We start from the raw sequence: 24,874 nt of genomic DNA on the forward strand, positions 1-24,874 counted from the left end.
TCTCAGTACAATTCAATTTAGTGATTCACGAGACAACACACATTCCTTAGGCAGTCAAGGATGGTGAAATTATGGGAAAAGGGTTAAAAATTACATTTTATTTAAATTATTCTTTTACAGCATCTCTCCCAAAATATATATTATTATATGAACAGATTATCAAGTTTTATGACATGACAATCATGTTTTATAAGCAGTTGACTGTTTAAGTGTTCATGGATGGTTTAGTTAGCTGCTTTAGAGGAGTCTTCAATTGGCAATTTGGCTGTACCTTTTTTAGAAACTAAAGCGAGTATGGATAATATTTCTGTAAGCAGCTGGAGGGAGTAGATGGGGAAATCTAAGGAAGAAAATAAAAACATTTCTCTTAGCTTTCTCTTGAAGAAGACTCTTCAAGTAATCAATAAGAGAAACTCAAAGGGCAAAGAAGAGACAATCATGACCCATGACACGAAAAGCAAACTTTTGTTTGTTACTCTTGTTTTTACATGCTAAGTCATACATGCTACCCTGGAAGAGTGGCTAAGACCAGAGTCTGTCAAGAGCCAGGTTAGAGTGGATACTAAAGCTTAGGGAATTACTTGGTTTATGGCAGAGCAATTCCCAACAGTTGGTAGAATAAGAATTATGACTTGGCTAAGTTTACACAAGCACATCATATATTCTAAACAGAGGGTAATTTATTTGAATATGGTAGAAGTTGGAGTTTTACACTTGATCTTAGCCAAAAGGCCAACAAGCAATTAGAAATTGGAGTTTTAGGAATTCTTTTGCAATATAGTTCTATGAGAAATTGCTTATGCCGTGTGATTTTAGCTATGCCATGGAAGAGTCCCAAGTTCATTGTCACCCAAAAGGTGCTGTAATCAATTCAAATTTAAGTCGGATAAATAAATAATGTAGGAATGGATAAGGGGAAATGAGTATTCATAAGCACATTTGTGTGCTATTTTACTTAAGATGTTTTCTTGATATGATGAGTGTGTTCAGTGGGGCAACAGATTAGAAGGGATAATTTGAACATTGTGCACTGTGAGAGATGAGATTAGATGCACAGAGTTTGGACTGAGAGCAAGCAGCCTAAGGGTACTCTTTGATGAAAGGGTAGGGGTAGGGATGGAGCAGGGAAAAGGACTCCAAAAGGTATGAAAATGTTTGTCTTCTGACAATCCATTATGTGCTCAAAACAAATGCCTACTTTAACTATATTTTTCCAAAGACCACTTTGTCCCTTAACCACTTCTTAGAGAGATCATATGTGAGCCTTCTCCCTTACAAAGTAAGCACAATGACTATATAAATTTTGTCCAGTGCCTGCCTTCCCACTAATCCTGCACTATTTTTTCAGTAGTTGGTTAAAAATGTTTCCTCGAAGGCATGAGTTTTTTGTGCATGCTCCTTCTACTCATCTGTTCCTTTGTTCATTCATTCATTCATTCATTCATTCATTTTATTCAACAAATACATGCGTGCGCGCACACACACACAGACCCTGCCCTTGAGGAGCTCATACTATATTGGGAGAACTAATTTTTAAATTGATACTGATAATTATGTCTTGATTTGGCCATAATTTTAATGGAAAAAATGAGAATATTGTCCTTTCACCGTTGTCTAATATGTATATTTTACAAAATTTTAACAATACAATTAAGATTTTTACTGGATAATTTTTTAAAGCTGATGACTTAAGCTTGGGTTAGTAAATGTTTACTTATAGTAGTGTGTAGTTTAATTTTTTAAATTCGTACTCTAAGTAAAACACTATCTCTTCTGAGAAATTTAGCAGATATTTCTTGTTCAGGATTGTTTTGAAGAGTATTCTTCAGGTAGAAAATTACTATTTCCCTTACTGTTGACTACTGGGATATATTTCTACAATCTATTCATTGTTTGGCACTTCTGTAGAAAGTGAGATAAGTTGTCCAATTATAGTTTATGGAGATGTTGATTTGCTATTGGATGTTTGCCCTTTTGGAACAACAATTTAATTCTACACATTCTACTAAATAGCTGCCGCCTTTTCTGCACCTTCTGAATAAGGGCATTTTAAGCCTTTTTGCTATTTACATGTTTGAATAAACTATGGCATGTGAGTTGACACAAAAATCCTAACAATGGGAGTGAAAAACATGACATCAGGTATACTCCTTGCGGCTATACATAGTATCCTATAAACTTTCTGTAGTCTGTAATAGCTAATACAGCCTCTGGAATATAACAGCCTCAATAAATGTTTGTTGAAATAATATCAAAATGTCTTAAAGTAAAATCAAGTAACATTTTTATGACTGTATGTCCTAATGAAGGAGGTTAAAAATGTTTTACATTATGTCTGTGTAAATGAAATGGAGAAAAAAACCAATATTGCAAAGGGGAAAAAACAAAAACAAAAACAAAAATTCCTTTCCATTTTCCAGGGGAAAAATAAAACTCTGTTTTACTCATATAATTTTTTCTTAGATTCTAGTAAAGGTCATTTTTTTCTTCTCCGTGCAAAGCTACTCTTGTTTCTTTTTAAAGTAAGGGTTTCAATACTTTATTTAGACTGTTCTTCCATTATGTAGAAGTGGCTTTACATTATTTTATTGTAAATAAGACTTTCAAAAAGTATTCATAATCTATTTTGACCAGAGCTAATAAAATAATATTTAAGTGCATTTCAAACCTTGAGTTTCATAATATTCTTCCAAAAAAAATAGAAAGTGTCCAAAGCCCATGGAAGACAAGTGAAAAATATAAGAAAGGAAAGCACTAGAAAGCACTAGAAAGAAGCATCTCTGATGCTGTGTAAGTGATGGGGAGAATATTTAGTGGTTTGGGCTAACTGGAGTATATATAGTAAATGTTGTGAGTTTCTGTGACAGATGAGAAGATCAACAACATTTATTAAATGTATGACTAGCAAATCTGAAACCAAAGCCAAATAGTCTTTTCTACTATTTAATCCCTATGTAATTGAAAAAAAAATGGAAATAATACAGGTCCTAAACAAAGCTACTTAGTTGATTTATAGATCAAAGTGATGAAGATGTCAAAATGGAAGAATTATATTTGCTGTTGATTAGGAATCTGTCAAATTTCTTTTCCTTTTTTTTAATTCATAGAAATAACTAAACAACTTGATGGGGAAAGCAGGACTTGTGAGGTGACTCATTGATAAGTCTTAATGACCTTGCTCAGGAGCCTAGGAGTAAACCTGTCATTTGGTGACCTTGTCATGGATCAGATCTATACTTGGGTTCTCCTTGGGTCTTTGGGGTAAACTAGCCCATCTGAATGGCAGGCATTAAAAATTATTTAAGACTAAAGCAAATAAAGCTGTGTCAAGCAGGATAACAGTATAGTTCTTTTGAGGAAAATAGGTGTGGAAGTGATAAGGATGAACACTACTAGTTATATTTTTAATCAAATACTATTGATAAAGTTTTCACTGGCAGTACTTGACTCTGAGGTATAACTTGCCTTCTATACAGCAAACTGGCTTGAATTTTTTTTTGCTCTTTTCTCTATTTAAGGTAATAATGAAGGAATAATTTCTCTGATTATTAGAGCTTATTTTTCCATCATAACTAAAAAAAACAAACAAAAAAGTGATCTGTTTTCCAGAAGGGACAGAGGCAGAGAGATTTGAACATGCTTTCTAAAAAAGATAACATTTTCTGGAAGAGTAGGAAGTTGAAGGGTATGAATTCAAAAGTTCTAGGCTTGACTTCATCCTATAAATTTGAGAAAGGTGCTTAATATCACTATGTTCATGTTATCTTTCAGATAGGATTTTCAAACTCTCACATCGGGTAGAAAAAACAATCATGAATAATACCTATATTAAAAACAGTTATAGGGGCGCCTGGGTGGCTCAGTTGGTTGAGTGTCCAACTTTGGCTCAGGTCATCATCTCACAGTTAGTGGGTTCGAGCCCCGCATCAGGCTCTGTGCCGATGTCTTGCTCAGAGCCTGGAGCCTGCTTCAGATTCAGTGTCTCCTTCTCTCTCTGCCCCTCCCCCGATCATGCTTTGTCTCACTGTTTCTCAACACTAAATAAATGTAAAAACAAACAAACAAACAAACAAACAAAACCAAACAGGCAGGTAACCACAGAATTAAGAAAGGCATGACAAAACAAAATGCTGTAAGTACACCTAATGAACAAATAATTGTTCTCAGTTTCTAGACAAAAGTAGTTTTGTTAGTTTTAAGAAGGAATGATTCTCTTTGGAAAATGTTGGCTTAAAATAATACCAATACACAAAGGGACATAGGAGTAAACTTAATAATCCTACATTTATTTAAATCAATCTGTGGTTGATTTTTAGAAATTAAATATTGATTTTGACTCTATGTGAGGGTAGATACCCATTGTATACAGATCTGGAAGTTACAGCTGTGATTTTTGTCAATCAGAAATATACGATTATGCCAAAACTGGTAGTTAATGTAGTAATCTGAATGTCAGTTTAAAGCAGGATGTAAACAGGATGACGTTCAAATAGACTAGTGCTAATATACACACAGATATATATGCATGTTTATCTATAATTCAAAGTATTCTCTGACTGTATTATATTTGGTCATGATGTCAGAAGTATTCCTTTTGTTTATTTACTAGTTTGTTTGGAGCTATGGGGGGTTGTAGGGTATGTTACAGTCAGTGGAACATGACTGGAATTTACTATGAAAAGCCTCTACTACTATGTTACTAAAAAACTTAGTAACTTATGTTACCTTTCTGGGCTCTATTTGTAAAATAAGACTCTAAATTGAAGATTATAAGAAGAAATTCCTTTTTCTTTTTCTCATAAAGTCTATTGGAGAAAATCCCAAACTTGTGTTTACTGGTATCTGAACTTTAAAAAATACTGATAAATATTTGGACTCAATTCACATGCCATTAACTTGAATTTTTACAAAAAAATTATCCTAAAAGAATAGCTTAGTGGGTTGATTGATCTCTTCTTTGCCTAATTTGTCAAAATGGCATACAAATAAAATCTCCTCCTTTTTTATTGTACAGTTGGAGTAAAGATGATCTAGCATATATGATAAACCTGTATGCTAATTGCTTTAAAACTAATATCTTAAATTCATTAAAAGGGATGTAGATAAAGACTTGATAAATTATTTAAGGCAAAACTTAGCATTGAGCTTTTTTATCTTGGATACTCATCAGTCTCATTTAATTCAGTATTATCAACTTTGCCTTTATCATTTCATATCTTCTTTTAGAACATAATGAAATTTTCTTAAAACTTCCAAAATAATGAGTAGAGGGAGTACTAAAAATTAAGAGATATTTTCAGACAGAAATACAATATGCTGGAAATTTATTTCTGAAGGTTAATAGGAAAATTGTATGTGGTATAGCAAATATATTCTATGCATTATGTTGCTTATTAAACAAAATACACATATTTTCAAAACTTTGGTACCACCAACCTAGTCCTACTTCCATTTATTTTTGACTTATCCAACTTCTCATTATGATGTGAATAAATAATTATATTTTCATATGTACTCCTTACATAAATAATAAGTATTGTGCTATATTTAAAAGCTTGCAGTTAAATTAAAAATAAAAAAAGTATTGACTTTTTACTGAGTTTATGTCGACATCGTGGTTTTTTCCCTGTTTAAGTTTACAGTATTTTTACACTCTGGTAGGAACTGGATAACTCTTGTTTAAAACCAGTAGGAGGAGCTCTCACCTTGCTGGGTTCAATGCAATTAGTGAGCCTGAAAAACCTGAATTTGTGGGGTTTTTACATATAAAACAAATAGTAAAATTTAAACATTTATCACGTTTCATGGTATTAAAAATCTCAAAACTCCTTAGTTTTATTTTAGTATCAGTTTATCATTCACTTGTCAGGAATGCAAATTTGGAATTTTACTGTTCTTATGAATTTTTAAAAGGTATGATTGCAGTTTAAAGAGGAAAACAGAGCAATAATATAAATCTTGTTTCTTAAAGCTAATCTGAAATAAAAAAATTCTAAGGATTTACACTTTTGTAGGTATACATATTTTACTTTTTTGTTTGTTTTGAAATTAGTATACTTCACAGTTTACAAATGCTAATTATCGAAACCCAAGCAGCCTAACATTTTAGAAAGTATATTTATATCAACTAATCAATTAATTAATTTTCCAGTCTGTGAAAAATAAATCTCTATTGGTAGACTTCAATATTAAGGATTTTTGAACACTCTGCTCCAGTAAACCTCTTGACTTAAATGGCATGATTTGTAGGTAGTACTAGTGAATTTTCTGTAGAAACTATTCATGAAAAACTAGGATAAAAACTTACAAAGATTTGGGTGACTGGGTGGTTCAGTTGGTTAAGCATCTGACTCTTGATCTCAGCTCAGGTTATGATCTCACTGTTCCTGAGCCTGAGCTCTGTGTTGAGCTATATTGGGCTCTGCACTGAATATGGAGCCTGCTTGGGATTCTCTCTCTCTCCCTCTCTCTCTCTCTGCTCCTCCCCTGCTCTCTCTTTCTCACTCTCTAAAAAGTAATCAATAAATTAAAAAAAAAAAAAACTTACAAAGTTTTTGGATCAGCAAAAGAAATAGTGATGTTTTTCTGCATCTACAGAAATAAAAGAGAGGGAGGCAGACAAAGAAACAGACTCTTAACTATAGGGAACAAATTGATGGTTACCAGGAGAACTGGGGATGGGGATGGGTTAAATAGGTGATGGGGATGAAGGTGTACTTGTAATGAGCACTGGAAGTGTTGAATCACTGTATTGTATACCTGAAACTAATATTATGCTATATGTTAACTAACTGAAATTTAAATAAAAACTGTAAAAAAAAGGTAAGAAAAACACTTAAAATTGAAAGACTTTAAGTGTTTTACAAAGGACATTCTAACATCACTGTCCTTGATTTGAATCCAAATCTGTCAGTTTGTGATATAAAGGAAAATTACTTAACCTTTTTGAGGCTCAGTATTCTCATTTGTAAATTGAGCATTTAGAAAAAGACACACCTTCTAGGATGATGTGGAGATTACTTGAGGAAGAAAATACATAGAAACTTCTTCCAACAGTGACGGTGAATTAGTATCATTATTTTTCTAGCCTTCAGGGAAATAATGATGTATTTAAAAAAATATAAATGTTCTAGATGAGGGGTACCTGGGTGGCTCAGTTGGTTGAGTGGCCGACTTCGGCTCAGGTCATGATCTCGCAGTCCGTGGGTCCGAGCCCCGCATCGGGCTCTGTGCTGACAGCTCAGAGCCTGGAGCCTGTTTTGGATTCTGTGTCTCCCTCTCTCTGACCCTCCCCTGTTCATGCTCTGTCTCTCCCTGTCTCAAAAATAAATAAAACGTTTAAAAAAATTTAAAAAAATGTTCTAGATGAGTAACATTAAACTTTTGTGTATCCCAAAGTGCATACTGGTAGTAAATACTTCTGAATTCTTTATAATAGTGTATATCAAAAATGAAAGTAACTTTCATTTGATAATGAGATAAACTTACAGCTTTGAATATTATTATAATGATATCTTTAGCTTCTTTCTCTAATAAATGAGATTATTTTTGTTATACTGAATGAACCCAAATGACATCAAATATCATTTTATGTATTTGTGTGTGTGTATGAGAATGAATGTATGTATATGTGTGTGTTTGTGTGAATATGTATGTATCATCCTTGTATCATCCTTAGTGTACTTTCTTTTACTTCCAGGCTTCTTAGAAATATATGTTAATATGGAGTAGATGAAACTATAAAGAAATCCTTTTAAAAAGCTTTAGCCCTTTGTGTGTCTTTTTTTTCTCTTTAGGTGATGTTTGCAGCCATTGAAAACCATTAGCTAAGTCTATTAATTCATTAGGGGTTAGAAAACGGTATAGCCTAGTTCAGCCATTCCTTCTTCATTTATTAACTGAACTACTTCAATAAGAGCAATGTTCCTTCTTTAACTGTTTTTTTATTCATAAGTAGTTTATATAGCAAAATCAAAATAAGGGTGCCTGGGTGGCTCAATTGGTTGAGTGTCCAATTCTTGGTATCAGCTCAGGTCATGGTCCCAGGATCATGGGATCAAGCCCTGTGTGGGGCTGTGTGCTGAGCATGGAGCCTGCTTAAGATTCTCTCTCCTGCTCTTTCACTCTCCCCCACTCACGTGTGTATATGCACTCTCTCTCAAATAAAAAATAAAGAAACAAAGAAAAAACAAAATAAAATGTTTTATTGTTTTCATATTAGTTACCAGTTTTTAAAATAATGGTGTCCTAGTATTCTATAAAAGTTGTCAGTAGGTATATTTTATCATTATGAATGCATGGATTTGAGCATATTTGTGAAGTCCCTATAGTCATTAACCTTGTATATGATCAGATTATCCATTTTTGGCCAGTAGAAGCCTATCCAGGTTGGTTCCCAAGTCTTTTTGACACAACTCTAGTAAAACATTGATATCTTCCTTGATTTCTGTATAAGCATTACAAAACATCACTAATGAAGTAATTTTACAAAAAAAATAAAAATAAATTGAACTTCAGTCTGATCAAGTTACTAAATATATCTACCAATTTAAAGAATATAAAGGGAATGGGGGGCATGTTCAATGATATCTTACAATTAGAAAAATCTAGAACGTAGGACAAAATAACCTTTTTTTTTCCAGTAAATTTGATTTCAAGTAATGAAAAAGATAACTGGCCAGGCATTAAGGAAATATATTAAAACAACAATGAGATACCATTATACACCTGTTGGAATGCCTTAAAAAAGACCTGGACAATACCAAGTCCTGCTGAGGATGTGAAGCAACTGGAAAACTGGTATTCTGCTAATGGGAATTTGAAACATCATAGCCATTTTGTAGTACAGTTGGACAGTGTCTTCAAAATGAGGATTCTCCATAAACCCAGGAATCCCTATTTACCATGAAGAAATGAAGGCATAGGGTCATATAAAAACCTGTACATAAAAGTTTATAGTGGCTTTATTTATAATGTCCCCAACAGGAAATAGCTCACATTTCCATCAAGTAGGGAATTCCATACAATAGAATACTTTTCAACAATAAAAAGGAACTATTGATACATGCAGCAACATAGATGAATCTCAAATGCGTTATGCTACAAGAAAGAACCAGTCTTGAAAGACCCCATGCTATACTATTTCGTTCATTTGACATTTTGGGAAAGGCAAAATCATAGGGACAGAAGTTAGATTAGTAGTTGCCAGGGACTGGGCTGTGGAAGGGATTAGCCATATTGGATAACAAAGGAAGTTTTGGGGGTGATGGAAATATTCCATAGCTTGACTGTAGCAGTGGTTACATGGATGTGGGTGTTTGTCACAATTCATAGAAATGTACATTTAGAAAGGGTAAATTTATTGTAAGTAAATCATACCTCAATAAATCTAACAAAAAAAGTTAATGGGATAAAGTGTAGATTAAAAAACAAAAGTAGATTGTCAACTCAGTGTAATGAATAGGACTTATTTAGAGCTTGATTTTTCTATTCAAGTAAGTAGAGACAATAGGGATATTAAACACTGGATATTTGATGGCATTAAGGAATTACTACTTATAGTAATGAATTAAGTTACTGTAGCTATATAAAGAGGAGTCTTTATCTTAGAAATATATACTTAAATTTTTATGGATATTACTGGAATTTGCTTCAAAGAAATCCTGCAGTGGGAGAGAGTAGATAAAAACATGTGGGTGAAGTAAGATTGGCTATAAATTGGTAATTATTGAATCTGGATGATGAGTACATGAGGGTTCATTTTACTGTTTTCTCTACATTCTAAAATATGTTTGAGAATTTTCCACAATAAAATTTAAATAATTGAAGCTTAGTTCTACAAACGTATGTTTAATGAATTGATTTAAACAGTACTGAAAGAATATTCTGCAATGACTAATGTTACTCTGTCAAGGTTGTGTCCCTGAAATAGCTCCCACTATGGGAACAGTAGGCAGAGCTCATATTCTGAGAATAGGGGAGGGGGGTGGGGGGATGAGGAGCCTACAGTTGCCTGAGTCCAGCTCGAGGGTCAAATGACAGTCACATCCTCTTGATTACCTCCTTCAACACTTGTCAGTTTTAAAAGTCAGCTATTAAAAATAACTTAATTCTGTTATTCAGTTATCTGCCTTATTTAGCATTGTTAAACACAAATTACATGTTTTGGAAATAAGTTAGGACTACTTTATGTTATTTTATTATTAATATTATTATATATTAGAATTTAGTATACATAGTTAATTTTAAAGTAAGTAATGCAACTTATTAAAGCTAATGCAATGAATAATAGTAAAGGTAGTTAACATTAATGATTTAAATAACATTTTTTTCATCAATTGAGATATTCATGTAAGTTTTTTTTTTTTTTTATTTAATTCCAGTTGTGTTGCTTGATACAACAACTGTGCTGGGAGAGCTAGGATGGAAAACATATCCATTAAATGGGGTAAGTTTAATTATGTTTTTAAAACTTTCATCCTTACTAGGTTTTAGAATTTGTTATAATAGTTAAAGGAACAGTGAATTTTGGCTCTAGTTACCATGAATTTTAGCACATAACTAAAATCTCTTAGAAAAGATTAAAATACAATTAGAATTGGTAACCAATGAGAATGATGTATAAAAATATTTGCTTTTCTTTAAATTATCATTATTCTTTAATACAGTGTTTATATAATATTAGACTGTCTCCCCTATAAATATTTTTTTCATAGAAAAAAATTCTATGTATAAGAGGTTTTTGTATATAGGTTTATTAAATTTGGTAACCTCAGTGAGTATTTGTCCATAAACAAACTTTAGATTGTTATAAAAGAAGTGGATTTTACAGATATTAACAATTTATTTTTTATTAAAACATATGAGTGTAACAAACCAGTGTATGTTTTTGAACTTGACCAAAAGAAACATTATGATTAGGTTTTGTTACCTGAGAGTAGTTGCTTTTGAAAGGCATGTGTAATTTAAAGATGTGTAATTTACAAACTAATTTTTCAAGTCCTGATATCATTTTAGCTGTGGTTATAATGGACTTTTTATGTGGTTTAATATATTTTGCACATTTTCACATTGCAATGTGTTTCTACTTCTTTTTTAATTTTCACTCTTACGTGGATCCTGACAAACTTAATAGAAGACCATGGGGTAGGGGAAGGAAAAAAAAAAGTTAGAGAGGGAGGGAGCCAAACCATAGGAGACTCTTAAAAACTGAGAATAAACTGAGGGTTGATGGGGGCGTGGGAGGAAGGGGAAAGTGGGTGATGGGCATTGAGGAGGGCACCCGTTGGGTTGAGCACTGGGTGTTGTATGAAAACCAATTTGACAATAAATTCCATATTAAAAAATTGTTTCAAGTAAAAATAAAAGGATGGTTTGTGAAGCTTTTTGTATAGATTTTGCCGAATTAAGGAAAATTTATAGTAACGGAGGTAGTCAACAGTTATTCAGGTGTACTTGGGTTAGCTTTTCTTCCTTTTTTTATAAATTATATTTTTCTCATTCATCAGATTCTTAGTTGATACTTTTATATTGTTTTTTTTTTCCATTACATCTGCAAATTTAAATTTGAAAGGAGAAGTTGACTGAAAAACGTTTTCTTTTTAGAATCATTCAAATATTGCTGTTTGAATTTGACTTTTTATATAAATAGTCATTAAATGTGTATTTTCAAGTATACATTTCTGTAAAGAGTTAACTTTTCTGTCTGTTCAGCAGGCTTTTTGTTTCCTTAGATTTGTTTGCTTTACAGACTGATTTTATTTTTTTGAAATTTTCCTTTTATTTTCATAGAGCTCTCATCAAACCATTCCTGAAAATATATCTTTGAAACTATATTTGTACATTCATCATCTTATTTTTAGTAAACATCAATATTTATTGATTGTATTAAACATGTTAAATTTATTAGTTACTTTCAAGGAATGAATGATTTTTTTTTTCTAAAATACCCCTCCAAGATATATACATATCTGTGTTCTCAGTGTACAAAGTAATTTATAAGAACGTATAAATCCTTAAAAAGTTTATAAGAATTATTTTTCCATTGTTGAAAAAAAATGACAAAAAGGTTAGTGATTATATATTATCACTCACCTCATGGAGTCATAGCCAAAGAATCCTGTGAGGAACAGCAGTTACACCCCTGCTGTCGTGATTGTATTTGTCTTGATCAGGCTGTTTCAAAACAAACTGGTAATGAGGAGACACACGGACTTAGTGAGTTACAAGTAAACTTACTGTAAAGAACTATTGTTCTTACAATGATCTTGTCATAGGTGTTATGAAAGTGAGATTTTTTTTCTACTATATCTAGTTTATTAGTTTCGAAGAGAAAGGGCAGAATTGTCTGAAAAGTAATGCTTACTCCATAGTTTTCTATTTGCAGACACTGCACTAAGAATTTTACATTTTATTTCCATAGTAGCCTTATGAGGTATATCTGAGTTCTGGTTCCCAGTTGGAGAAACCTCTTCTTAAAGAGAGTAAGGAACAAAAAATACCAACAAGTTATAGGCTAAATCGTGACTGATGGGATTTATTTCAAAATAAATTATTTCTACTAAACCCTATATCTTTATCATGGCACTGGTAACAGAGAGGAGCATTGGAAACTTCATGAAAGGCCGATTAATTATGTTGATATTTGCATAATTGATTCAGATTTCTTTTCTCCCCTTGCCAAACATAGTAGTTGACTGAGATGAACATTTTGGACACCAGCCATGGATTTGCAGGAGGAAAGAGAGAAAGGAGAGGAAGGAGACAACAGTAGAAAATATGTATGATAGAATAAGGTGGAAAAGGGAGAAATGGTTAACATTTATCAGGCATTTACCATATGCTAGGCTTTGTTCAAAGAAGTTTATTCACATGAGTCCTAGAAATCAAGAATCATTTTACCCTATTGAAACATACGGAAATTGAGACTCAGGTACATTAAATAACCTTTACAAGGTCACAGAGCTAGGAATTAGTGCAGTGAAAATTCTAAGCCAAACAGATCCTAATTTTTAACACATATATGTGCTTCTTATTTCCTTTAAGATTCTACCTTGTAAATATAAAGACCAGTGACCAATATGTATAAACTACAGAGGGAAAAGTAACACAAGGATTCAGGCATTAACACATAAATTGAATACTCAATTGCCTTGGAATGTCACTGTTGGGATGATCTATATTACTTTTAGATTATCCCTCAAATAATAATGCATATATGGAAAGTGAAAGCAGTAGGAATAATTGAAAATGAGAGTATATGGACATAGTTTATAATAGGTGCATGAATTAGAGGAAACAGGTTAATCAAGGGATACAATAAAATGGATAGATGACTTAAGTAAGTTTTAAAGAAAATATATAGCTTCAATTTCTCTTTTAATGAAGGGTGTATATTACTGACAAGAATGGAGTTTACTTAATGCTCTTGATAGGTAAAAACAAGTAAGGAAATAATCAAGAAGGATGAAGAACTTTGAAAAAGGCTACTAAAGATGGCAAGAGTGAAAATCATTTAGACATCAGTAATAGTCAAATAATTAAAAGCCTATAGAAACCGTTAATCAATTTATAACATTTAAACTACCATTTATATCTGTATATTAAAATTATATCTATTTGAAATTGTATGACTTTTTTTCAGGTTGTCACATTTATTGAGCCATGCTAATATGAATGGTCATTTTAACTAAAATTGACTTTTTTCACTAAACTTGACTACTTAAGTTGATTTTACAAATGTGCCACAGGTAGAAAAGACAGCTAGATGTTAAATTGGGTAATTTTATGATATCAAGTATAATTGGTATTTCTCTAAATGAAGTATTTTCTAGGAATAACATTTTAATTGATCATTTTTTTCTTTTTTTTAAATGTTTATATTTGAGAGAGAGAGAGAGAGAGACAAAGTGTGAGCGGGGAAAGGGGCAGAGAGAGCGAGACACAGAATCCAAAGCAGGCTCCGGGCTCTGAGCTGTCAGTATAGAGCCCAACATGGGCCTCGAACCCATGAATTGTGAGATGATGATCTGAGTTGGATGTTTAACCAACTGAGCCACCCAGGATCCCAGATAAATTTTTTTTCTATAAAGACTTGAACTAAGAGACATTTTTGAAATTATATACTATTTATATAAAATAATGTGATTTAATAAGTTATTTAATAGTTTTTTTTTCTTTTTACTTAGAATAGCCATCCCACCAGTAGTATCATGCTAATGTGGTTACAGGAATAGACATTTGCAATGTTGTAAACACAACCATTACTGGTTATTTGAGTAGTAAGTAAGCACCTCTGGTTACAGAATGTGGAAGATAGGTGACTGAATAGTCTTGAGCAAATGACCTTTAGGCTTGCAAAAATGAAAAAAAAATGTATATATTTGCTGAAATGCTTGCTTGTCAACTCACTTGTACTAACATTTAAAATATGTGGTGTCCAGGATTCAATTTAAATTTTTTTAAATGTTTATTTATTTTTGAGAGAGAGAGAGACAGAGCATGAGCAGGGGAGGGACAGAGAGAGATGGAGACACAGAATCCGCAGCAGACTCCTCGTTCTGAGCTGTCAGCCCAGAGCCCAACTTGGGGCTCGAACCCCCAAGCCGTGAGATCATGACCTGAACTGAAGTCGGATACTTAACAAGCTGAGCCACCCAGGCGCCCCCAGAATTCAATTTAACAAACTTTTCATTTTATGCTCTTTGTGCCAAGTACCCTATTAGGGTGCTTAAAAGTATGCTTACATAACTTGCGGAGTCTTCGAGTATAGAGCTAATTCTGCACAATTATAAGGCCAAAGAGTGTCTTCAGGTAGTTTTGAGTAATGGTTTCTGAAAAAATAATAAAAGGAGGGATTAATTCTGGTCAGAAAAAATGGTAGTAGGATGTGACATCAGCTCTTTCTTATAAACTGTGAAGGAATCACATATGGGCTGGATGAGAGGGTGGAAAGCATCTGTTAGGCAAAAAGAATAACTTGAGGAAAGGCACAGAATTCTCAAATGTGTGTGCATTATGTTATAGGAATGTTGAGAATAATTTGTGTGGTTGGGTGAAGGGTTTTGTGGGAAAGGAGACTGTGATGATAGGCTAACCATATTGTGGAAAACTTAGAATTTCAGCTTCTTAACTCATTTAGATAGCGTATGTCTCACCCCCAGTAAATAGAAGTAAAAGTAAAAATGTTCTGGATTCAGTTAAGCAAACAAACAAAAATTCATAAAGCTTTCTTTTGTTTTAGATAATAACATAGACCCTTGGAAATGAAAGGTAAGCACCTTAGAAAATCGTTAGGAAAGGATGTTCAAAATATAGACAATATGACATTATTGATATATTGAGAACAGAGTACAATTGAATAGTTACACTTGTATATATGCTGGAGCTTGGTTTTAGAAAAGAATGAATACATCAAAGATTTTGGTAACCAGTGGTTGTAATTCTTAACACTATGCTCTCAGTGCCTAATGTCAAAATTTTATGTCTACATAATTTAAAAATCTTAAGAACTTTATCCTGTAAGTGTCCCTTCCATCCTTAATCTGTCAGTGTATTACACTAACATAGTGAAATGATGATGATATAACAAAGTAGTTAATAGTGCTATGGTAATCAATGAAAGAATGCTGAATATAAATTTTTACATAACATATGGAAGTTATTAGTGAATAGTGGAGATTTTTTTTTCATAAATATTAAGTACAGGGCATATGCCCTTGATTTTCCTTTTGCTGTAAATCACTAATAACTAACTAGTTAATACTAAATCTTACCCAGTGCAAAAATGAAAGACCCATTTTAACTTTGAAAATCTTCTGGGAAGGAGATAGTCTTTAAGAAGTCATGTTATTGTAATGCTAATGAGAAAAAAGGAAACATGAAGGATACTGTTCATGCAATAACTTTGTACAAAAGAAGAAATTAAAAAATACATATCTCTTGAGTTCTCATAATCTGAAAAAGAGTTAAAGAAAAATCACATAAATTTTCTTGAAATACTCGTGGTTTACTCCTTTCAACTGATAGTTTTATTTATTGATAGTTTATTTATTACAGTTTGGTTTTGGCCAATATAGAACATTGTAGATGAAATAGAAAAATACAGTAAGACCTGTAGTTGACTGTGACATTCAAAATCCGTAATACTCATTACAGATCAGGTTCCATTCAATACTTCCCAGCAGTGGGTATATCACAGTGGGGCATGCTGGCTCAATATTAATTCTGACTAATAAAAAGTAACTGGTACTCACCAGAAAAGTAAAAGACTTTTCATAATATAGAAAAGAAATTTCATGATTAAAGACATACCGTTTCCTGTGAGCTTTATTAATTATATTTGATACTACTTAAAATGTAATAGCTATGTGGTTTTTAATTTTGATACTGTAATTGCAAAGATAAATGACTTGTTTGGGTAGCCACATACTGATTATTAACAGTACTTATACCTGAATAAATCCTGATAGTTGAAAGGTAACATTTCATAATAATAATTCCATAAGGTATTATTTGATTTATATTCAATATTACACATACTTAATGTTGGGGTGCCTGCATGGCTCAGTTGGTTAAGTGTCTGACTCTTGATTTCGGCCCAGGTCATGATCTGTGAGATTGAGCCCTGCATCAGGCTCTGCGTGTACAGCCTGGAGTGGGCTTGGGATTCTCTCTCTCCCTGTCTCTCTGCCTCTTGTCTGTGCTCGTTCTCTCTCTCTCTCTCTCTCTCTCTCTCTCTCTCTCTCTCTCTCTCTCCTCCCTCCCTCCCTCCCTCCCTCCCTCCCTCAAAATACGTAAACATTTAAAAAGTACTTATTGTTGATGGAAAGAACTTGATTTTTAAGTTTTTTAATGTTTATTTACTTTTTAGAGAGAGAGAGAGAGTGAATTGGGGATGGGCAGAGACAGAGGGAGAGACAGAATTGGGTGCAGGCTCTAGGCTCTGAGCTGTCTGCACAGAGCCTGATGCAGGGCTGGAACTCACAAACCACGAGATCATGACCTGAGCTGAAGAGCTGAAGTCAGGTGCTTAACTGACTGAGCCACCCAGATGCCCTGAAACAACTTGATTTTTAATCACCCCATCAACTCACCCAGAAGATTTTAACTATTTATTTTTATTCATAGTAATAATTTTAGCAAGAAAATGAAAGTTTTGATTTTCCCAGTTTTTTTCTCCCACTCTTCTGATTTGGCTACTTGTAAAACATAGTAGATCAGATCTTTGTTACAGAGTTGTAGTGGACATAGATATAGGCACACCAATACTCAAAATCAAACTTCTTTTCAACAGTGAAGTACACTGTAACAAAAAGAAGACTGAATGCTAGTAGAAAAAAATTGCTATTGGATATTAAGTTGTATTTTATATTAGTTATGACAATTAGAGGTTAGAAAACTTTGTTTCTGAGATGTCAAATATTAATTTCAAATACCATATATGTATTTTTTGCACGTTGTGACTTAGATGATCTTTAGGGTTTGAATAATCCAAGATGATACAAGATATGTGATCTTATCTGTTAAATATAGTGAATTACTATTAGGAAATTTATTCTGAAGCAATTAGGAAAATAGTGATTCAGGTCATTCATGTCTAAATAAAAGCTATAAGTGAACATAGTAATTCCATTACTATAATAATTTTTATAATGGCAAAATGATTTTTGTAATAAAAGAGTCTTCTATTACAATTAAACTGTTTGGAAAGGCACTGTATTCCATATATCAGAGCCTGTTTTAAGGCCAACCAGGAAACATAAAATCCATGGAAGGTAGAATTTCCTTGAAGAGAACACAGGAATATGAATTACCCCAGCTACAGGCCCTCTTTTAGCAACTTGTGCTTGGGTAAATGACCTCCCCTGCATGTGGGCAATGCGAGGAAACAGGTGAATAAATATGCATAGCTTATTAGAGTCCATAAATTTCCAAATATTTAATATCTGAGCCACTGTGATATTTTTTGTTTTTTTTCTAAGTTTTTATTTAAATTACAGTTCATTTACATACAGTGTAATATTAGTTTCAAGTGTAGAATTTAGCGATTCATTACTTACATACACACCCAATGCTCATCATACCAAGTACCCTCATTAATAGTCATCACCCATTTAACCCATGCCCCTGCCCACTTCCCCTCCAGCAACCCTCAGTTTGTTCTCTGTAGTTAAGTCTTTTTTCTTGTTTGCCTTTCTTTTTTCCCCGCTATGTTCATCTGTTTTGTTGCTTAAATTCCACATATAAGTGAAAACATATGGCATTTGTCTGTCCCTGACTGAGTTATGTTGCTTAGCATAATAGTCTCTGGCTCCATCCACATTACTACAAAAATGACAAGATTTCATTCTTTTTTTATGTCTGAGTAATACTCTGCTGTGTGTGTGTGTGTGTGTGTGTGTGTGTGTGTGTGTGTGTGTGTATACATACCACAACTTCTTTATCCATTCATCAGTTGTTGGACATTTGGGCTCCTTCCATAATTGGACTACCGTTCATAATGCTGAGCAACTGTGATTTGTGGCACTTTTCTGTGAACTATATCAGACTATTCCTTCCTATATAGTAGCATCCTCTCCAAAATAAGTAAATATGTGGATTACTTCCTTAGTTTTTACCAGTTGAAAGAACATGTATTGAGTAGTGATGCAACTAATTCTATGGTGAGGAAGAGAAGTAAGAGTAAAGCAGATAGTAATGATTTGGGAAATCAGATGTGAAGTATTTACTGATCTGTGAATATATAATTAGCTTCATATTCTCTGGGCAGCTGAAAATAAGTATGTATGCAATTCATTTTTCCAGTATCTCTGCGGTTTTTTATTGTATATTCTTGTCGGTGTCTTCCCATAAGCATGCATATATATATATATATATATATATATATATATATATATATATATATATATATATATGTATATATAATGGTATGGGTCACTTTAAGCCAGTTACCTTTGATTTATATAACATAATCTTTCCTTTATTCTCTTTATTTTTTACACTATTACTTAGAAAGCTTTAACTTCTAGTCTCCTAGTTCCAACAGAAGTTTACAGTTGTTCTTTTAAAATAACTCCCATATTATATAATTTAAACTCAGTTTCTGGTTTTATCAAAAAGTTCTAATTGTTTTAACCAGAATAATTCAAGCTATTTATAACTGTTTCATTTAGGAGCCCCTGGTGGCTCAGTCAGTTAAGCATCCGACTCTTGATTTCAGCTAAGGTCATGGTCTTATGGTTCGATTTGTGCTCATGTTGGACTCTGTTCTGAGCACAGAGCCTGCTTGGGATTCTTTCCCTTTCTGTCTGTCTTCCTACCTGCATGCACACACATACAAGTTATCTCTGTCTGTCTCTCTCTCTCTCTCTCTCTCTCTCTCAAAATAAATAAATAAACTTTAAAAAACCCATTTCATTTATAAACAAAAGAGTCTACATCTAAATCCAAAGCAAGCACATACAAATGCTAAATTCTCTTATGAACTCTAAGGGATTATTAGTAAAATACTTAACAACTAGATGAAATATAGTCAGCCAGATATTCTTATAATCTTGTTTGCATTTTAAGTGATTGACTCATTCTTAAGCCCCACCTCCAATCTCCAAATCCTGTTGTTCTACCTCCTTGAAGCTCTTTCAGATCATTCTCTATCATTACCGCATCAATTTGGTTCCTCATCACCTCCTCCACATCAGCATGGTTATGTTTTAAATTATCCTCTTGCTTTGGGTTTTTCTCCAGCCCCTTCCACCAACCTTTCAAACCCATCCTTTATCCTGTGGCCAGACTAATCTGAAAACTGAAGATCAAATCTTGTTCCTGTTTAATCCCTATTCCCCTTATCTACCATTTGCCCCATGACCCACAGCTGCTTCTCACTTTTCACCTTCTGATGTTCTCTGCCCTTTAGCCATGCCCATTTTCCAGCTTTTTTTTAAAAGAGACTTTTGTAGTTTCTTCTATGTAACTTTCTGTTACTTTCGTGTAAGACTATGCTATTGAGTTTATATGGAACGTTCTCTTGTCAACCCTTATCTTCTCTGGCTTTTTTCCTGTTGGTATTTTAAAGCAAAGAAGATTTTCCATCTTTTCTGTGTAGACTTATTACTGCAGAAAGTTGAATTTTAGGAAACTCCTTTTTTTTGGGATACCCAAAACTCAATACATATCATAGCATTTATTTCACAAAATTTAAATGTCTGCCTCCTACCAGATTGTGAACTCTCAAAGAAATGGATTGCATGTGTCACCTGTATCAATTAGGCAGTATAGTGACTGACCTTTGACATGTTCAGTAAAAGTTGGTTGAATAGCTACATAGATATACAAGTAGCAAATTATTGGTTAAGATATCTTAGATAAGATATTGGTATTACAACTCTCACTGGAGCTGGAACAGTTTGATATTACCTTTGGGCTGAATCAGCTATGAAGAAAAGACTAAATGCTTGTGATAATTGAACTGAGTTCTTATTTAGCATTGGTCTTGAGTATAGGCAGAATGGTTTATATATTTATTCTCATTTTTGTATTTTAGGCAATCCAATCCATTTTCTCATCATGAATTTTTTTTTACATTAAAAGTAAGTTGAAAGGTGGGTGGGAAAGATACTTACCTATGAAATAAAGACTATAAAAGAGCTTAAAAGGTATTTAAGCAACCCCAGTCAAGGCATAATACACTTTCAAAGAATTAATGACTGGTTTAGAACAGTTGATGATCTGAATCACGTCTGGGAAGTATTAACCCCAGATGGATATTAATCCTGCACTGTGTTATTAAAGAGGAAGATAAAAAATACAACATATGGATTTTTAATGGTTGATAGATGGACTGCAAATTTTAGAAAATTTATGTTAACCAGTCAAGCTTCAAAAAGCATAGGTCAGCATTAAATGTTAAATAGGTTTTTGTAATCTGTATTCCGTGCAATTAGTATTTTGAACTAATGTATCATAGTAAGCAAAATAGGTGTTTAATGTGGTTTAACTTTGTTTTATCTTAGGAAAGCAAAACCTGTTGTGCCCATAAATGTAATACTTGACTTAGTCTTCATCTCTCCCATAATTAGGAAGCAATAAATATCAAAATATTTCAACATAATTTAAAAAGTCTTTCAAATGAAAGCATGAAACTAGGATTTAAAAATATACACACACATACACACACACACACATTTTATCCTTTGATGTTAGTTCATTCTATAGACCACATTTGGAGAGGTAAAATTAAATCTGTATTGTTGATTTAGATTGCTCAATTTAATAATTTTATTCATTTAATCAAATTATATGCTTTCCTTAAATGCAGTACTTTCTGATGCACATTAAAAGGGATTTCTTCATGGTTCCTAATGAGAATTGCTCTCAGAAATACCCACATTTTAGGTCTTACAGTAAAGAAGTAGGTACAGAAAACATACAATAGTTATTTTTTATTCTTTCATTTATGAACACTGGACTAGTTGTTTGGATTAATGGTTTGCCTGGAATAGTCCTGGTTTATTTTTGTTGTCCTAGAATAATTATTAATTGTGTCCTATTCATTTTTGTTTGGTTGTTTGTTTGTTTTGTTTGGTTGGATCCTTGTTTGGTTGGTAAATTGTATTGCTAGTGTTCAGGTAATGTTAATTATATTACAGATAAACCCCAAATATATAATTCAAGCACAAAAGAATATTATTCTCCCTATGTAAGAGTCTAAAGTGAGTATTCTTTAGTTGTTGTCATGAGTTCCTCCTTCTCTTCTCCATGGAGAGGATAGTCCTTTTTAAAAGTTCAGAAGTGGCACATAGTATATTCCCTCATATTTCATTGGCTACAACCCGTTCACATTATTATACCCAACTACAGAGGAAGAGAAAGTATAAGTTAATCTGGGAAGAAGAGAAAATGGATTTTAGTTGAATGGAGTAAACTACTAGTTGTCATGTAATATCCATTCTCCTTTTTCTCTCTCATTAATAGAACCTTTTAAGGCAGCAGTGTGAGTAAGGAAACTCTGAAGTGTCTAGTGTATTTTGCAGCCAGTTGTGGCCAAAACATTATGTTTTAGCCAATGAGATGTAAATGGAGATGTTTTGTGTAGGATGGCTGCTTAAAATGAGCTCTATCAACTAGAGGTCAAATCTTTTTAATAGATACATCCCCTTTTGCTATCTAGAATGCAGATATGATATGTAGAGTTTTACAGCCATCTTGAACCTCACTCAAGCTGAACTTGAGGATGAGATCACATGCCAGGATGTTGCCTGTTATACAACCATTAAACTTGTATTTACATTGTAGACTTAAATAACATTGGAATGTTGTCTTATATAATACTGAGTGAAATAAAGAAAAAAAAATTGGTCTTTATTTTAAACTGTTAGTGCTAGAACAAAAAAAAACATGAAAGGAAATAAAAACACTAAGAATATGTTTCTCTAGGTCATGAGAATATGGGTGATTTGGTTTTTTTGTTCTTATTATATTTTTTTTGAAAATTCTCTATAATAGGTGTACCTTTCTTTTATTATTAAAAAAGAAAACATGTAATAAATATATATTTATTTATGCTTCAACTTAATTAATGTGTAATTTTATCAATAGTGTGATTTAATATTGATATTTTCCCAACAATCATAAAATGACTTCGTTACCTCTGTAATCCAGAGTTGATATATAAAATCAATATATGTTATATGTATGTAGGAAAATACCTTAATTTTGTTATATGCTTCCTGAGCTTAGAAAGAGGAAGACTAAGAATCTGGTTTTATTACATCTCTAAGAGATGTTACCTATTAATTTATATAAAAAATAAGAAAGACTGCCTTGATGCAAATGATTGACATTGTGATTCAGAGAGAAAAAAGAATTGTCAGTGTTTATTCAACAGTCATTAATTTATCTTTTTTTATCCATCTATCCGCCCATTTAGCAACTATTTATTATAAGCTATATTGTTGGCTATAAGACTAAAATAATAATGAAAATTTGGTCCTTGTTATGGAAGCAGATAGACATTAATGAAATAATCATATAATATGGTAAGTGTAAAACTCAAAATGTGATAAGTATAAGTTTTATGAAGGAGAGATGCCACTGGACTTTATAATAAGGAACTTAATCTGATCAGAAAAATCAGAAAACACTTTCCTAAGGGACAGTGGAGAGGAGACAGAGGGTAAGCATATGCTGGCAGGAGAAAAGAAGGAAAGAAAGCACTTCTCAGAAAGTGGAAACAGAATTTGCAAGGCATATGAGACTAAATTAATGAAGGTCCTTGTGGGTAGAGATCAGAAAGAGAGAAAGAGTGAGAGAAGGAGGGAGGAAAGGAAGGATACAGGTTAAGCAAAAAGAAGCAAAGAGTAAGTCAAGCAAGAAGAGAAAGAAGGTAAAAGAGGCTAGGAGCATTATTAACAAACAAGGCCTTGTCGGCCATAGCAAGGTATGTAATCTAATTATCTTATCTCAATGTAAATTTATTGGAGTGTCGGAAGCAGACTTATATTTTGAAAAGATCACTTTGTTGAATGTGGGCAGAGTAGTTAGAAAGCTTAAAATCAGGGACAGGGACTTAACAGGCTAGTTTTAGGGTCGTAATATTGTGCATATGGCTGCTAAAGCTATTGTGATCTAATGCCATTAAATATTATCATATGTATTCTGGCTATGATTTGTCTGTCTAGATATATAAAGGTTTGTATCAGTCCAGTAATGGTTTATCCCTTACATGATATTCAATGATGCTTTTCAGTAGCTTTTTAAGATTTGATATCTCTAAGCACCGAATCAATTATAATCGTTTACTAGAGAGTAGGAATAAAATATGAATGATAAAAAACATAAAGTTAACCTTCACAAATATTGTCTACCTTGTTATTAATTGATCATTAGTATCATTAATTTCTAGTACACATATTAGTTTAAGGGAACTAAATAAATTGATTTATTATTTTTGAGTGTGTATTAATATTATTACAGAAAAACATACTTCATAAAACTTCACTTACAGGGCACTTAATATGTTATTAATGTTGTGCTTTATTTTATTATGAGGTATTATCTACCCTTGGGTTTAAGGCTTTGTAAGACTATGTTTTTATCGTTTCAGTGAAAATCTAAAATGCAGATAAAACTTTCCTTGGATGAAAACTATAAATATTGTGCTTAAAGTGTCCTATTCATAATTCCTTATTTCATTAATGATCCATTTCTAGTGTTAGCTTTTGTAAAAGAAATGGGGGTAAAAATCAATGAGTATAATAATGGATACAAGGTCAATATATAAAAATTACTTTTGGGGCTCCTGGGTGGCTCAGTCAGTTGGGCCTCTGATTCCGGCTCAGGTCATCATCTTGCACTCTGTGAGTTTGAGCCCCACGTTGTCGGGCTGTGTGCTGACAGCTCAGAGCCTGGAGCCTGTTTTGGATTCTCTGTCTCCTTCTCTCTCTGCCCCTCCACCTCTCATGCCTCTCTGTCTCTGTCTCTCTCTCAAAAATAAATAAACAATAAAAAATTACTTTTATTTCTGTATACTATCATTAAAAAATAAATATTTTAAAGTATCATTTTTAATAACATCAAAAACTACAGATATTCAGAAATAAATCCAAAAAATTATATGCAGGGACACTTTGCATTTGAAACCACAAATAGTCTTTAAAGAAAATAAAGACGTACAGAAATGGAAAGTATATATGTTCATGGAGTGGACAAAACACTATTATATATTAGTGAATTCTCTCAAAATGCCTTATAGACTTAATGAATTCTATCAAAATAGATACTTCATCTAGTTTTTGTTTTTTTCCTTTAAAAAAACTGAGGTGAAATTGACATAAAATTAACCATCTTAAAGTGAATTATTCAGTGTAACCACCACAGT

At 32.7% G+C, this 24,874-nt stretch overlaps 1 protein-coding gene across 7 annotated transcripts in view; it reads left to right on the forward strand.

Annotated features, from left to right (window-relative positions):
• EPHA6 (EPH receptor A6) overlaps window positions 1–24,874 on the forward strand; it is an 858,920-nt gene that overhangs the window by 57,809 nt on the left and 776,237 nt on the right. For 6 of the 7 annotated variants that reach the window (XM_019448105.2, XM_019448107.2, XM_019448106.2 and 3 more), the window contains exon 2: window positions 10,383–10,447. In XM_019448105.2, coding sequence (XP_019303650.1) covers window positions 10,383–10,447 — 65 coding nt within the window. Of the gene's footprint in view, window positions 1–10,382; window positions 10,448–24,874 lie in introns of those variants that run through there. The other variant, XM_053903242.1, reaches the window with a different exon arrangement.

This window comes from Panthera pardus, unplaced genomic scaffold (genome assembly GCF_024362965.1).
Source record: "Panthera pardus isolate Hobbes unplaced genomic scaffold, ASM2436296v1 HiC_scaffold_16, whole genome shotgun sequence".
NCBI classification, from domain to species: domain Eukaryota; kingdom Metazoa; phylum Chordata; class Mammalia; order Carnivora; family Felidae; genus Panthera; species Panthera pardus.